General features: G+C 46.7%; 1 protein-coding gene and 1 non-coding gene across 7 annotated transcripts in view; both read right to left on the minus strand.

Annotated features, from left to right (window-relative positions):
• The window catches only part of Iars1 (isoleucyl-tRNA synthetase 1), a 47,427-nt gene that overhangs the window by 12,100 nt on the left and 17,987 nt on the right, over positions 1-17,340 (minus strand). For all 6 annotated transcript variants that reach the window (XM_021180375.3, XM_021180376.3, XM_029468407.2 and 3 more), the window contains 9 exons: positions 17,056-17,182; positions 14,639-14,712; positions 13,360-13,554; positions 11,263-11,349; positions 8,199-8,282; positions 7,264-7,408; positions 4,059-4,179; positions 2,369-2,460; positions 651-728 (listed from right to left, as the gene is read on the minus strand). In XM_021180375.3, the coding sequence (XP_021036034.1) occupies positions 651-728; positions 2,369-2,460; positions 4,059-4,179; positions 7,264-7,408; positions 8,199-8,282; positions 11,263-11,349; positions 13,360-13,554; positions 14,639-14,712; positions 17,056-17,182 (1,003 nt within the window). The remainder of the gene's footprint in view (positions 1-650; positions 729-2,368; positions 2,461-4,058; positions 4,180-7,263; positions 7,409-8,198; positions 8,283-11,262; positions 11,350-13,359; positions 13,555-14,638; positions 14,713-17,055; positions 17,183-17,340) is intronic.
• LOC115029115 (small nucleolar RNA SNORA24) lies at positions 8,879-9,011 on the minus strand. Its single transcript, XR_003834689.1, has one exon. It is a non-coding gene; the product is annotated as a small nucleolar RNA SNORA24 (small nucleolar RNA).

The raw sequence follows: 17,340 nt of genomic DNA on the forward strand, positions 1-17,340 counted from the left end.
ATACCTTAAAGCCTAGAGATCAGATCTGCAAAGCAGAAAAACGGCACTTGTATCCCGGGATGCAGGTGCAGGAAGTTAGATGTGGACACCACCAAGATCTTGTCTAAGGGCAAATTCCCCTGTGACTGTCACAGGCTCACAGAAAGCTTGTTGTATAGTATGGAACACGATACTGGGGCACCAGAATAGGACACAGAAAAGGAGCAGAGTTCCCATCCATATGGCACTTAACGGTTTAATTAACAGAAACCCAGGCCAAACAATCACACATTTTTCTATCAGTGCTATTAGGATATGCTTGATCATATAAGTATGAGTTTAGGATCTCTACATTACTCAGTTACCTAGTTCTTCACATTATCAAGATTTATATCTTATCTCCCTGGGAGTAGATCGGTGTCTAAATGCTGAACAGTAAATGAATAAGTACTTAGAACGAGCACCTCATATATCTCAGTTGCTATGTAGAATTAGCACCTCGTATACCTCAGTCAGTACTTAGAACGAGGCACATAAGCTATTACAACTTCTGAAAGGGGGCTAGTGCTCGAAGGTGCTTTGACTCTTCTAGAAAGCAGACAGAAGGGAGGGGGGTGTGGCTCAGGGTTACTGTACGTAGCTTGGCTTTGGAAAGGGGTTGAGCATCTCACCATCAGTCTGCACAGAGAAAGCAGGACACTGAACAGTGTCTCCAGAGCCATGACACAGTCTTCCACCCCACTCTCACCCTAGAGAATGAAACAGAGACAAATATGAAGCTGCTGGTAGTAAGTGTGTCATCAAAACAGATGGTTATTAAAACGGGTGGTGTACGGGGACCATGTACTACACAGGTGGGAAAGGGGCGGAGTGAGGAGTAATGGCCTCAACCATCAGCCCTGGGGCTACGCAGGGCAGTGCGAGAGGTCAGCACGGGACAGCAGTCTGCTGTCCCCCTGACCATCTCTACTGGAGATCAGGTGAATGGGAGCCAAGGACAGGACAGACTTGAAGGTGTGAGGGTAGATGGATTCCAATATAACAAGAAGAGCTAGATAACTTTTTGCTTTTAAAAAAGAGGGGAGGGGGTATATACTGTGTGCTTTTAAAATAACTTTACTGATTCATGGCAGGGAAAAACTTTCTGCAGCAAGGAATTTGTCACTGTCTTATCTCACTATACTTTCTGCACATGCCAGTGTGTCTGGAGAGCAGTGTTCACGCCAAGCTCATGCGAAAACCCCGACAGCGAGGAAGAACTCTGTCCACAGCAAACACCTGACCACTGCCGCTTTGGGTGGAGACAGAAACCAAGAGGGGTGCTGCTGTGTGGCTCCTTCCTCAAAACTGAAACCCCCTCACCAGGAACAAGGCTGAAACATGTGGAAGCAAAGCCCTCTCAGGAAGCCCTTTCCCGATCAATGGCTGTGGGGTCATTCAGCCAGCCACGCAGCCTCCAAGAGTACAGGAGCTTAGGAATGCTGCCTTCCCGAGTTGTCACGATTTTGGGGTGGGCTTTTGTTCATGATGCAGTGTGGTTATCTATGCTCCTATCACCCCTCATCCAGTCTCCTGGAAGGAACCCCAATAATCTCACAGCTAGACTTGGATGGGGGCAATTCTTTGGCTGTCACTGGCACACACACTATCTAGTCGTATGTTCATGCCTCTAGGGAAAAGTCACACACAATAGTTTCTTTTAAGAAGTATAGCCAGGGGGCTGGTGAGATGGCTCAGTGGGTAAGAACACCCGACTGCTCTTCCGAAGGTCCAGAGTTCAAATCCCAGCAACCACATGGTGGCTCACAACCATCTGTAACGAGATCTGGCGCCCTCTTCTGGAGTGTCTGAAGACAGCTACAGTGTACTTACATATAATAAAGAAATAAATCTAAAAAAAAAAAAAAAAAAAAAAAAACAAACAAACAAACAAAAAAAAAACGAAGTATAGCCAGCCATACTTGACAGTATTTGCGGAATTCTATGAGGTCTGCTCAGTTTGGCACGGCACCAGCTTGGACACTTCACCCCTGATAACTTGTCCACGGTGCATTATGAAAATACACAGAATAACTTTCAGATCTCCTAAGTCCCATTCTGTCACACTGCAGTACAGCTAATGTACTATAAACACAAGACATCTTCAAAAGAGTATTGGCAATGCAATGCTGTTTCCCTTTGGTCCTTTCTCATATTCATAGCTTCCACCCCCCCCAACCCCCCCTGTTTTTGGAGACAGAGTATCTCTGTGTAGCCCTGGCTGGCCTCAAACTTAAGAGATCCACCTGCCTCTGCCTCTGAGTGCTGGGTTTAAAGGTGTGTACCATCACGGCTGACATTTCTCCCTAACCTTTGACCCTGACTTTTCACAATTCCTACCAGTTCTTACCTTTAACCTTCTCCTGTTCATTCGGACATACCAGTTGGTTAGAATATCTACAAACTTGACCAGGCGAGGTACCACAGTGTACAGCCTGTAAGCTAAAAAGCAAGCAAGATATTAGTCAGGCAGGCTGGGCCAGGCCTTGGAGTGGGAAGGAAGTACAACTCTTCAGTCAAGGGCTGCCCACTCCCTAAGGGAACAAAGAGAATCAGAATCAACCAATCAGATGGCTCATACATCATGACTTCCTGATGCGGCAACCAAGGTGTTTAGGGGCATCTCCAAAACAACAATGAGCTATAAGCAAACCCACACAGGTGAAAAAAAATAAACTGAACCACTATTCAGAGCTAATATGGAGTGCACTGAACCCCTATTCAATGTAACTACCTAACATGGAGTGCACAGAAACATGGGACAGAATGCAACTCCACACCACTGTGCCGCCTCCTACCCCAAGCAGCAGAAGGCATGATGCCTTAGATGCTAAGAGGTGCAGCAAGCACCATTTTGCCCAGAAGAAGATACCTGGCAAAGCCTGAGGAGATATTCTCCTGGTTTAATACACAGAACATCAACACCACTCTTTCTACTGGGTGACACAGGCCGCTGCTCAGCATCTTTCCATGCACAGCACAGATGCACAGCACAGATGCACAGTGCAGCCCCCACAGAAAAGGATCCACCCAGACTGCAGAGGGCACAGCTGCTCTTACTGTGGTTCTCAGAAAACAGAACTCAGGCCCACAGTCGCTAGCTGGCCAAACACTTCTACATAGGTGGTTTCAGCAACCAGGGCTTTTCCTGTTGGAGAGGGAAAGCCAGCCCATATTATGTCTAGAGCTCCCTACACTTTACTGTCAGGGAAGCCTGAGAGTCCTGTGTTCGGTTTTCACCTCCTGCAGAGTAAGTGACCCTCACATATGCAGAGAAGACAATGCTCTGGGGCATCAGCTCTTCCTGAGCTGTAGGAATTGCTGGCCCCTCACGGCACCCTGTAGACACATTTTCTCATGATCTTGCTGATGGTGATTCTGTGGGTACGTATACAGGTGAACAAAGCTGGGACTTACCTGGGCCAGGAGCTATCCTCTCTGTGTGGGACTAGTCTCCCACGCACGACCCTCACACAGACACTGAGCTATCTAGTTCCTAGGCAGTCTGAGTTCTGTCCTAGGTGTAGGATATCTAGACTCAGGTTCATGGGAAGTCATGGCAGCGAGTGCTGAAAGGTGGTAGGGCTCTCAGACAGTCCTCTACACAAGAATGGGGTCTGCACTCCCTGGACAAAATTACCCAGAGCCCTGAAACAAACGCCTTTCTACAACCAAGGCCTACCACACTGCACTTCTGGGTTACCTCTCAAAACTTCCTCTATGTTAATAAGGGAAAACCATTTAAAATATCAAAAGGGGGGGGGGGGCTGGTGAGATGGCTCAGCGGTTAAGAGCGCCGACTGCTTTGCCAAGGGTTCTGAGTTCAAATCTCAGCAACCTCATGGTGGCTTACAACCATACGTAACGAAATCTGATGCCACTCTTCTGGAGTGTCTGAAGACAGCTACAGTGTACTCACATTAAATAAATAAGTAAGTAAATAAATAAATAAATAAAATATTTTAGAAAACATATCAAAAGAACAAGTATAAAGAGAATAACCCGTCCTCACCCCTGGGAAGACAGAACAGAAGCCTCACCTGCCATTTCAGTCTCAAAGAAGCCAAGGAGCGACTGCATGAAGGACAGAACCCACCGGTCGGTGATGTTAGGACTTTCTTTGACTGTATGCTCGTTGTATAGGAACTTCACTTCTTCTTCCTACAGACAGATGCTCAGTGAGATGGTCACATGCACAAAGGGTGAACTAATACCCGAAAAAAAAATAACTTTAACTTTTTTTATAATCAGTTTTTTAAAAGATTTATTTATTTTACGTATATGAGTACAATGTCACTGTCTTCAGATGCACCAGAAGAGGGCATCAGATCCCATTACAGATGGTTGTGAGCCACCATGTGGTTGTTGAGAATTGAACTCAGGACCTCTGGAAGAGCAATCCGTGCTCTTAACCACTGAGCCATCTCTCCGGCCCTAACTTTAACTTTATATAAGTGCACGCACATGTGCGCGTACCTGTGCCCATGGATGTCAGGAGAGGGCACTGGATCCTTCGATGGATGCGAGCCATGTGATATGGGTACTGGGAACTAAGTCCGGGTCCTCTGGACAAACAATAGTACTCCTGCCCGCTAAGTCACCTCTCCAAGTCTACCAAATGCTCTCAGTGAGTAAAACAGAAGGAAATGATGGAACACAAAACGATCCCAGACCCTGGGAGCAAGCCAGCAATATTCAGGATAAGCACCAGCAAATCCTCAATGAAGAGACTTAGTGTTGGGTTACTGTAAACCTATGGAAGGAGGCTGTGAAACCTAAAACCGGATAATCCTTAGCAACCTGAAAACAAGCAAGAGGACACAGCTCCCACGCTAACCTGGAACCCGTCATGTCTCCTTTTGCTTTTTACGAGCCCTGCATGATCCTGAAGGCACCTCACCCACTCCTGCTCTGCACACTGAATCTCCTGCCAGCTGGGCTTCTCAGCACCTTGGCAGAGCAATGGTGAAGACGACTGGCCTGGGATTGAGCCCCTCAGGGTGGGTGCGGCCCTGCTCTGTATAGATGGGCCCTCTTTGTGGTCAGGCGTGAGTTGTCCACCAAGAGGTCTGCTGAGCATGCGAGCTTCTGGGTTGCTACCCCTACGTGGCACCACATACAGGAGAGCTGGCATAACTGCAAAGATGGGGATGCTGAAATCCAGAGAAAGATGTCTGCCTCTAAATCTCCAGGGAACAGTGTATCCGGAAGTCCTATGCGAACACTACTTCTGTCTCATTCTCAGCAGAAGGAAGAGCCAAGTCACTGTCCTGCTTGCGAGCTTCAGAGCTGCTCCAGCGTCACTGAGCAGTTAAAGGTGCTGGAATAAGACGCTGAGCACATCCAGAAGATGTTCCAACGGTAAGAAGGACACATGCTCCACTATGTTCATAGCAGCCTTATTTATAATAGCCAGAAGCTGGAAAGAACCCAAATGCCCCTCAACAGAGGAATGGATACAGAAAATGTGGTACATTTACACAATGGAGTACTACTCAGCTATTAAAAGGAATGAATTTATGAAATTCCTAGGCAAATGGATGGATCTGGAGGGCATCATCCTGAGTGAGGTAACATATTCACAAAGGAACTCACACAATATGTACTCACTGATAAGTGGATATTAGCCCAAAAACTTAGGATACCCAAGATATAAGATACAATTTGTTAAACGCATGAAACTCAAGAAGAACGAAGACCAAAGTGTGGACACTGTGCCCCTTCTTGGAATTGGGAACAAAACACCCATGGAAAGAGTTACAGAGATAAAGTTTGGAGCTGTGAAGAAAGGATGGACCATCTAAAGACTGCCATATCCAGGGATCCATCCCATAATCAGCTTCCAAACGCTGACACCATTGCATACACTAGCAAGATTTTGCTGAAAGGACCCAGATATAGCTGTCTCTTGTGAGACAATGCCGGGGCCTAGCAAACACAGAAGTGGATGCTCACAGTCAGCTATTGGATGGATCACAGGGCCCCCAATGGAGGAGCTAGAGAAAGTACCCAAGGAGCTAAAGGGAACTGCAACCCCATAGGTGGATCATTATTATGAATTAACCAGTACCCCAGAGCTCTTGTCTCTAGCTGCATTTGTATCAAAAGATGGCCTAGTAGGCCATCACTGGAAAGAGAGGCCCATTGGACTTGCCAACTTTATATGCCCCAGTACAGGGGAATGCCAGGGCCAAGAGGTGGGGGTGGGTGGGTGGGGGACTGGGGGGGAGTGTATTGGGGACTTTTTGGATAGCATTGGAAATGTAATTGAAGAAATTACCTAATTAAAAAAAAAAAAAGACTCTGAGCACAACTGGCTAAACACTCATACAATACAGTAACTTGTGCTAGGGATAAAGATACTGGCAATGAGTGTAGCCAGCCTGGGGTCAGCAGAGGTGGCTGCAGACCAAGGCCTTCTCTGGAGAGGATGGGAAGGCCAACTGAGACACAGGTTCACATACATTCCCAACTACCACTCTTTCTTTTTTTTAAGATTTTATTCACTTATTTTATGTATATGAGTATACTGTAGCTGTACAGATGGTTCTAAGCCACCATGTGGTTGTTGGGTATTGAATTGAGACCTCTGCTCACTCCGGTCAACCCTACTCACTCAGTCCCTGCTCCCTCCAGCTCAAAGATTTATTTATTATAAATAAGCACAATGTAACTGTCTTCAGACACACCAGAAGAGGGTATCAGATCTCATTACAGGTGGTTGTGAGATACCATGTGGTTGCTGAGATTTGAATTCAGGACCTTCGGAAGAGCAGTCAGTGTTCTTAACTACTGAGCCATCTCACCAGCCCCCAACTACTACTATTCTTAATCCTAGCAACTCACTCAGAGCTACTATCCCTCTTCCACATGCAAGTCTTCCCTGACCACACTCAAGCCAACAGCACAACCCCAGGCTCTGTCCCTGCCCTTTGTCGGGTAAAAACTGTCTGTAGCTGACTCTCATACTGTCTGTAATTCCACACCCTGCCACTTCCTTAAATAGAGAAGAATTACATTCAACATGAAATCTGAGACAAAGAAGTGACTGACCAAACTATAACACACCTCTTTATAGAGAGGAGGTCTGTCCTACAGAGAATCAGACCCTTCTTGGATCATCATGTAAGGCTTCCTCATGGCTACGAGTTATCTAACAGCAGTAGACAGCACAAAAAAGTGGCCACTAGGTCCCACACAAGCCCACCTCATAGCTCAGCAAACGCAGACCAATGTTGTCCGTACCTTGTGGAGCCTAAAGACGTTCTGGATGAAGAAGCGGTAAGCGTTGTACCACGGGAGCAGCACATCTTTGAGGACATCCCGCACACCTTCCTCCTTGAAGCGCAGGTTTTCTGCTCTTACCACAGGGGAATTGATCAGATATAACCTGGCAGAAGCACAAAATTTACACAGAAAAGTTACACAGACGGCAAACCAAGTATTACTAATTTGAGAAGGCAAACATTCCAGTTCTCGTCAGATCACCTGAGTCTTTTTCCTTTTACTAAAGATGAAGAAGGCCAGGTCAAACTCTGCTTTCCTCTGTGGAGGGACAGCCCTTAAACACTGGCACCCCCACCACAGGTGCACACGGGCTCATGAGGATAACTGCCACACTCTGGAAGCCCACTCTCACTGTGGAGAATGGCCCAGCCCTGATAGACAGACGAATGAGTGGAGGGCCAGCCTCTCTCTGTTTGCGGGCCACAGGGAACTGTGTGAAGGTACACAGCATGGGACTGGGTGTGGGATTCACTTATTCACCTATGACATGGAGATTCTGAACAAGCTCTCTAGGCCTTTGCAACCTAAACAGGATAGACTTCAGGAGTAGGACTGCTTCAAGCAGTAGCTAAAAGTTCTCTAAAACTTCATGTATTCATTTATTTGTTCTGGTGGGGTTGGGGGAGAGGAGAAGAGAGACAGAATCCTAATATCAATAAGACGAGGGACCTAGAAAGGAGCTGAGGTAGAGACAATATTGCACACGCCCGGGAGGTCATGGATGGCTGATGGCACCCGGGACAGTTTCTAGTCCTCAAAAGACTTCTGGACTTGGAAATCACCAACTACAAAAGCCTAACTCCCCATACAGAGGCCCGACAGTTAAAGCATAATTGCACGGCACTCTGAGGATGATGACACGAGATACACCAGAGCGAAGGGCTGCTTTGTACCTGAGGGCGTCCGCACCATACTTATCGATGATGGAAACTGGATCTGGGTAGTTCTTTTTCCGCTTGCTCATTTTTTGGCCATCACTTGTAAAACAGAAAGGAGATACCAAGTAAGTGAGTAGACAGGGTTGCTCTTATAGACGGATGCGGACTGCAAGCAGACGCGCAAGTGCTAATGGAAGGGGGTCAGATGTGTGCTGGTGAAAGTCGCAATGGCAGGGGTGGTTGCTGTCTATCTGTTAGGTCTTTTATATTCATGTTTTTTTTTTCATTTTTGTGACTGTGAACGCACATGAGCTTGGTATGTGTGTGTGTGTGCATGTGTGTTTATGGGAGGCATGGGTCATGGCACTCAAGCAGAGATCAGACAGCTTTGTGGGGTCAGCTCTCTTCTTCCATCTTGATGTGGGTTCCAGGGATCCAAGTCAGTCAAGCAGCCAGGCTTGCAGGAAAACTGCTGAGACCCACTAAGCCAAGTAAAGTCTTTTAACACCATGGTACAGCTTCGTCTTTAAGGGAGTTCCAAGGTAGGGCTGGAGCAGTATCTGCCATTACTCCCTCACAGACTGTGACCATGGAATACGACCCTCAAGTTGTATTGGTCATGGCATTTTAATCACAGCGATCAAGACTTTAAAACACATGCCCAATAGATTAGCATCCCAGCGCACAACAGCGAAAATTGTTACCTGTGCAAATCAGAAGCTGGTACCAACTAAACAGTGACAACTTTGTTAAAAACAAAGCCATGCTCTACTGTGGCTAGGCAGAAAGGGAAGATGGCCACAGAAGATGGGTCCCAGGAACACAGGGAGAATCACTGTGTATTTTTACTGACTGAATAGAGTTGATGCAGCAAAGGAATTCTAAGACACTGATGAAACTAAAAATTAATTTGCCATAGGAGACAAAGCCACTGGGAGGAGTCTGCTGTGGTCCTGGAAGTCACAGAAATCCTGAGTTTCCTTGTTGGGAACAAAATAAAGGGGGGGGGGGGGACTGGGGAAGTGGGAAAAGGGAAAAGATGCCCAATGCCCCGCCAGAGTTTCCCTATTCTCTGGTCAGTCAGGTGTGGGAGGGATGCTACCTACGCTGTCCACTCATCCATCCCTGGGTGGCCATTCCTCTATCCAACTCTTCAGGGGGCGGCCAAGGGGCAGCTCTACCTGGGGACCCCCCCGGAGGGAGCTACTTTGCTAAAGCCACCAGGGTTGTGGGAGAGTGGGAGTAGGGGAAGAAGTTCCCAACACTGACCAGAGTGCGCAACGGAACTTGAAGGGCAGAGACTCTCTACGGTTTAAGAGCTTCATTATAGAAATGCAGGAGAAAGAGAGAAGAAAGAGAGAGAGAGAGAGAGAGAAAGAGAGACAAAGAGAGAAAGAGAAAGGAGAGAGGAGAGGAGAAGACAAAGAGAACAGGAAGAGGAGAGACAGGTGAGAGGTAAAAGAACAAAGGAGTAAGAGTAAGAGAGCTTGGTGGGGGCTGAGCACCCCTTTTTATGGTCTTCACTGTTGCTAGGTAACTGGGAGGAGTTTAGCCTGAAGGTCAGAAGCTTGGGCCATTGCTTACCTGACTACTGACCATGCTTCTCTTGTGGGGGCCGTGGGAGGTGGTACCTTAGGCAGGGGCAGGAGTTCCAGGAGTATGAGGGAACGTCTACCGTGTCATGTAGGTGAATTATGACCATTGGGGTTCAGAACTCAGCTCGACTGGAGACCAGCCTGCAATTCCCCACATTTCCTCATGTTACAAAGATGACAGTAAAAATCCATGTCAGGAGTGTAAAGACAGTGAGACATGACCACCAACGAACCTGAGGAAACACTCAGCTAAGTCACCTTATCTCTTGCTAGTGACGTCACTAGAAGCACTGTGCTACTACGACCACTGTCTGGTGCCTGTCTCGCTCTGTCTACCACAATGGAGTCTTCCTACTTAAGATTTATGGAGCTACACAGAGATGGATGGGACAAGAGTATTAAAAAAACAGGAGCACAAGGGCACAAATGCCTGCAGCCTCTCCTGTACTTCTTGGTCTCAGCAGTCAGATAAGCACTGGGGAAACCAGGAATGTTAAGCACACAGTGTGACAGTCTGCAAGGGAAGGATGTGTACACCCCTTTCCACCCAGGCTGGGAGACGATGCAGGTGACAGCCTAGTGATCTGTGTGGTGTGAGTGTGTGTGTGTGTGTGTGTGTATATATATATATATATATATGTATGAGTGTGGGTGGGGCCAGACCACACCCGAATCCCCCAGACTATTAAGTTTATCCCAGATTCTTCTTCCTAGACCTTTATCTTTGTTTCTCAATGAGGAGAGCCTACTCTTAGGGGAGATGTCACATGTACTTTATAGCTTGGTGATCTCTAGGCTGAGTGTATGACCCAGACAATAAATACCAGATCTGGGGCCCTTAAATTATAAAACCACTCTTCCTAGTAGAGGTCACATATACTTTGCCAAACAGTTCCCAAACAACCACGCTTTAAGCTTTAGAGGTGGTTGTTCCCAGAAAACTTTCTTCCGAAATTGTACTTTAAATATGTCTAAAACCAACTGCCTGGTGTCAGACTCTAGACGTGTGCACCAACACCAGCTACGCAGTGTTGAGCCAGGCTTCCTCCTGGCCTCAGATGGGTTGTCCCTCTGCAGTGGCCGAGGGCTCCACACACAGCAGGGGCAGAGCATGAGATCATAGTGCACGCCTGTAATCGCAGTGCTGGAAAGGCTCAGACTGGTGGGAGGGAGGTAAACCTGCCGAGGCCGCTCGGCCTCAGGAAAACAAAACACTGAAAAAAACTAAACTAGAGGGAACGTAAGAAGTTAGAGCCGGGTATACAGAGCTGGAAAACGGGCAGGGTTCTGTGAGTTGAAACTAGCTTAGTCTACAAGATTAAGATCTAAGGCAGCCAGGCTGCATGGTGAAACCCTGTCTCAACAGCCAAACCAGCATGAGATTAGAAGGAAAGGGGCAGTGGGGATCAAGGTTCCTCTCTTTACAGAGAAATTGTGGTGAGGGCCAGTCAGAACATGGCTACAGAGGGGGTGGGTGTACCTGCCTTGCCAAGATGAGGCCATTCACAATTACATTCTTGAAAGGTGGCTGTCCAAAGAGCGCTGTGGCTAGCACCAGCAGGGTGTAAAACCTGGGGAAACAACAAAAAAGCCAGAATCATTCATTAAAGGTAGAAACGGAATCCAAGCACAGGAAAATGTATATTTACTCACTAGACTTTTAGCTTTGATTCTTTATACTTCTTAAAGTGGAGGTCAGAGGACAACATGTGAGTGTTGCCTCTCTCCTTCCACCACGTGGGTCCTGAAGAGTCCCCTCAGGTTGTCCGACTTGGTGACCAGTGCATTTACTCGCTGGGCCACCTGGCCAAGCCTGTATTATACATCTTGATAATCATGTACCAAGTGATAGCTACAGCTGCATCATGCCCACAACAGATCACTCAAAGTTAAGAGTCTGATTGGCAAAACAAAATTTTCTTAAAACAAAAGCTTGCAGTGAGAAACCATGGGCCACATATAAGGCACACCCAGGACTTCCAGAGTGGCCAGAGGAGAGGGGTCATGTTTCCTGTGAGATCCTGTGGCACAGACCATGGCATAACAAAACTCAAAATGCACTCAGACCGTAGAACCAGGAAACGGTTCCATTCTGCAGGGTCAGAAGCCTCTGCCGTGGGCAGTGCTCACAGCCTGGGATACTCTTACTCCACGGACTCGCTTCCTCTACTAGAGAGGCAATGCTCCTGCATTACCCTGACCTGCTCCTGTACTTCAAGAGCATCAAGAAATGCAAACTGAAGAAGACCAGAGCTCAGACCAAATACTCCGATACAAATATCCGTCCTAACATCCCTTTCTGTTCCACAGGATGCTGCCTGGTGTCCTGGAGGCAGCTCAAGCAATAAAAGGAAACAGGAAGCAGACAGAGAGGACAAGCAAACCGCCAGGGGAGTTTACCAATGGCCAGACTTCACTTCCTAGAGAAGCCTGCTTATGCTTTATTGAGTAAGCTGGCCCTCCTTAGAACACAGACATCTGTGGGGCCAGAGAAGTAAGAGGAGTAGTTTCAGAGACTAAAGTTCAATTCCCAGCACCCATATCACACGGCTCACAGCAGCCTGTAATTCTAATACCAGAAAAATCAGACCCTCTTCTGGCCTTGGCACTGCACTTACATGCACAAGCCACTCGAGTGTGTACACACATATACATGCATTAAAAAAAACATTAAAGAACAAAAGAACCCTAAGAAATGTGTTCCTGGAGGACCCTCTAATAGATTCAAATGGGAGGAGCAGAGGACCACAGCAGCGGTTCTTCAAGCGCAACTCTGCGGTACCATCAGCAAGGACTGCCCTGAGTGAGCGTCCGAACACAAAGCCTGCACATGAGAAGAGGGTGAGTGACCTTTTCCCAGTGAGCATGACAACACCGCTACAAACAGGGCACCGACTACATGAAACGAACACCAAAATCTCTCCATGTACCTGGGGTTTTGTTTGTTTCTTTTTTTAGAATGTGAACACATAATGACTAGACTTAAATTTTGAACACATTCCCAATTACCTTCTAATTTCTAGCACCCAACCTTATGTCACTGTAAAGATCATTTAAAGTCTGAGTAAAAGATTTTAAATAAACAGATTTTAAATAATATATACGAAGATTATAAGGGAGCTGAAGTTTTTCTTTTGTTTTAATTTACCATAGAGATATATTCCACTGTGTGAAATAATACAGACTGTAACAGTATAGCTTTGTGGTGGCAGAGATTCCTACTGGAAAGACACGGTGGTGTCCATGCTGATGGGAAGGGCAGAGGGAAGAACACTGTCTCCTCTCTGCATAAGCACCAGGCAGAGGCATGTGGGCATTTAGAAACTCATGCTTGGTGCCAGGCGTGGTGGTGCACGCCTTTAGTCCCAGCACTCAGGAGGTAGAGGCAGGAAGATTTCTGAGTTCCAGGCCAGCCTGGTCTAGAGTGAGTTCCAGGACAGCCAGGGCTACAAAGAGAAACCCTGTCTCGAAAAACCAAAAAAAAAAAAAAAAAAAAAAAAAAAAAGAAACTCATGTTTGGTAAAGCAAAACCAACAGAAACACCTGAAGAAAGGCGGGACCCACGTCCGTGAGTAACGTACCATCCTCTGGTTTGATCGATGCCTTCAGCAATGAAGTCTGCAGGAAAGGCATCCTCAAACTCACGCTTGCTCTCGAACGGATAATGGACCTGGGCATAGGGCATACTTCCACTCTCGAACCAGCAGTCAAACACCTCAGAGACGCGCCGCAAGGGTGCTTTCCCGCAGCGGGATGGGATGGTCAGGTGGTCGATGCTGACAAACAGAAAAGTTGTCAGTTCTATTCACTGGGAAGAACTTAACAGTTTAGAGGCTGATCTGACAAGCCCACATTCATGTGTCATGCTACAGTACTTTGGTGAGTGGGGGACTACATGTACAGTGGTGGTCCTAGAAGATTATAAGGGAGCTGAAGTTTTTCTTTTGACTACTGACATCAACGGGGGTAGGGGGATGTGACATGATGCTTTATTTTTATGTTCCTAATGACAGCATGCAAATAAAACTGTGCAGCAAGAAGAGGCACAGCACATGAGAGTTCGCATGACTCACAGGGGTTAAGGGTGACCCATAAACAACTATACAATCAGTTTATGTATCGACCATACTGGTTTTTTGTTTTTGTTTTTTTTCCTAGTTCTGAGGCAGGGCCTCATAGCCCAGGCTGGCCTTGAACTTGCTATACAGCTGTGAAGGGCTCTGAACTCTTTGCACCTGCCTCTGTCTCCTGACTGTTGATTTCAGCCATCATGCCTGGCTTTTACTTTAAGTACCAGGGTGTACTTACTCCTCCTGTAAAACTGTTTGCCATGCTATGCTACCAACACCTATTCACATTCACATCTAAGTATCCTGACTGTATGAATGGGCCGGAGTGATGAACCTATCTCTACCATCTAGGTTTTTGCTCAGTGAATGGATTTGTCTAACGATGCACTTCTCAGAAGACACACAAGTGGAAAAGTGCACAAGGCCTGGAGGGGTGGCCGCCACCTTTCACCTCGCCCTGGGGCAGGAGGCAGAGGCAGAGGCAGGTGGGTCTCCATGAGATCAAGGTCAGCATGGCCTTAGAAGTGACTTCCATACAGCAAGAGCTACTACACTGTGATACCTTGTCTCAAAAAGGTATCACAGTTGTCCCCAAAGGCTGAGACCACGAGGGGCCCTCAATCTGAAAGGTCATGTACTGAAGAAAGTTATGTGGCATTTCGATCAAGGAGGGAGGGTGCACACCACAAACTAACGTGGCTCATCAACCAAGTAGCTAGTAGGCATGGCTCTGTAACTCCCAGGAGACGGCCTTATCAGGATGACAGCAGGGCAGTGAGTCAGAACTGACCTCTCTCTGTGGAGATCTGAGATTTTTGTTCCCGACAATTCTTCAAGCTCGGCCACTGATCCAATGCACACTACCTGTCAAAAACCGAAGATGACAGGAACTTCTCAGAGCCAAGGAGAATGTGCTGAGGTCATTTAGGCTGTATGGCTGTAGAAACCTAACTCTCTTTACAAGTGGGCTAATGGAGCACTCTGAGCAGGGCAGCCAGTGCTAGCTTTGTTCCCGTGACTCCTCTTCTGCAGGTCTGCAGCACAGGCCCCTAAACCCACAGCCACCACCTCAACAGGCATTCCTGTGGATTTATCATAATCAATCTCTGCCTAAAATAAATAAAATGTCTTAGACTGCCGCAGACCCTCTGGGTCCCTGTGTCTGCGTGGAACGGGTCTCTCTGGCAGGTGGGCAAAGTGTCGGAATTGACAAACAGATACACACAGGAGAGGTGTTGAATCTGAATGTATTGTCAAGTCGAGCATCGGACTTTTTATAGCATAGAAACTACCAGGGATTGCAAGTTACATCAGGCAAGGTACATTGAAGTTTTCCAAACACAAGAGAATGACTGCGAAAAGAATTTCAGGAACCAAACAAATGTTTACAATAGAGATTAACAGCCCTGCCTAGGATCAGCCTAGTGACAGGCAAGAATTTCACACTTTAGTGTTAATAGCACCAGGGGGTTTTTACTCTTGGCAGGCCTCAAGAATAATGTAGTGTCATGAACCCCTAAATTCCTAGGCCTTGCTAATTCTTAACTTGTCTGGAGAATCTCCATTTGTCAGGAGAGTATATCAACTTGCTATAGGTATGGAATGTAGCCTGTACTAAAGATTTCTATCTCAGTGAGATTCCCAGGCTCTTTCTGCAGACCAGTTGAGCCATTGAGCCCCGTCTTATTGTAATGCTTAATTAGTTACTGAATAGGTTAAACTTCCTTGCTGCTTTCTGGGATCTTGGAACACTGGGAGAGGCTTTAGCTATGTCAGAATTCAATCTTAAAAGGCACTTATAATAGGGTAAGATTAATAGAGAGCACGTGGATCCATACACTAGACTAACTCGGGAATGGAAAATTAATTTATGGGTTAGAGAGGACGCCAGACTCCAGGAGGGAGTTTCCGTGAAACTCTTTTCCTCATGAGCAGCTTTTAGGCATCCCTGCCTGACAGACTGACTTGACCGGAGTGCTGTGGCATTAGACTATTGGCCAATGGTATTTTTTTTCCTTAGATTTAGTTATTTATTTTATTTATTTGAGTACACTGTAGCTGTCTTCAGACACACCAGAAAAGACCATTAGATCCCAGTACAGATGGTCTTGAGCCACCATGTGATTGCTGGGAATTGAACTCAGGGCTTCTAGAAGAGCAACCAGTGTTCTTAACCTTTAAGCTATCTCTCCAGCCCAACCAATGGCATCTTACTTTCTTCCTTGTGCCTGGATCTTGCTATTTAATCTGTCATCTTTCCAATCAAAGGCTAGAACTAAATTATTGTGCTGAGGGGATAATAAAAATAAAAGTGGCCTAATTCACAAGGAGTTAGGATGATCATACTCAGGTAAAGAACTGGGGTGGAGATAGGTGGACCAGGCAGGGAACGAGGCCCTCCTGACAGAGAGGGATCAGATCAGCAGGAGGCTTCGTGCTTTCACATAGAGAAAGGCCTCTGCTTCTTGGGCACCCGGGGCTTTCTCTGCTCCTTCCCTTCAGTCCTAAAAGGTTTCCGACTCAGTAATTTGGCTGTTGCCTCTCATGTCCTTGTATGGAATCTGCTACACCCCAGGGCGTTGCTCTCCACACAGGACAGAAGGAAGGCTCTGCCATGGAATTGTGTTTGCCTATGCTAGTGGACGCATCTAGACTCACATAAATCAAACGGGGTTTCAAAAGTTAAGGTATACAATGCTTGGGATGTTTTTTCTTCTCCAGTTTCTCATAAGGTCAGTTTAACTTTCTTTCCTTTTTCTTTTTAGATAGAGTCCCAGTATATCCCTCTGGCTGCTGGCCTGGAACTTTCTGTGGAGTTCAGGGGTGGGCACAAACTGGAAGATTCACCTGCCTCTGCCTCCCGAGTGCTGGGATTACAGGTGTGCATCCCCACGATGGGAGTCAGCTGACCGTGAAGTTAGCTCTAGAACGCAATGCTGTGACACAGGATGGGGGAAATCAAAGCAACACCCACCCACTATCTAATATGTTGATTTCCTGAAAAAAAAATTACTATTTATTCTCCATTTTACAGAATAAAAATTCAAATCTGCACTTAAATAAAAAGTAACCCCCTAAACAGACTGTCTTGCGTGATCATTCTAGAAAGGAATTCAGACAGTCAGAGTCCACACTTTTTAACACCATAGTCACACAACATGACAAAGAACTTCAGCAACAGTCAAGCAACACAAGGCCCAGTCTCACCTCCTCAAAGTCTTCACTGACCCACAGTGGGATGGGGGTGCCCCAGTATCTGTTTCTGGAAACTGCCCAGTCACGTGCCTCCTTCAGCCAATTTCCAAACCGTTTTTCTCGTACAAACTCTGGGACCCTGTCACAGAGGGATGGCATGGACAGTCATGCAGGAGTACTAGACTAGGTAAAAATTATAAACTAGGCTGCCACCACAAGCCTTTGTGTGACGCTTTGTGGAAACACTATGCTGGGCTCACGTCTAGCACATCCTTTGAAAAGACAGCAGAGCACATG

This window comes from Mus caroli, unplaced genomic scaffold (genome assembly GCF_978045245.1).
Source record: "Mus caroli unplaced genomic scaffold, Mus_caroli_1 scaffold_15, whole genome shotgun sequence".
Classification (NCBI taxonomy): domain Eukaryota; kingdom Metazoa; phylum Chordata; class Mammalia; order Rodentia; family Muridae; genus Mus; species Mus caroli.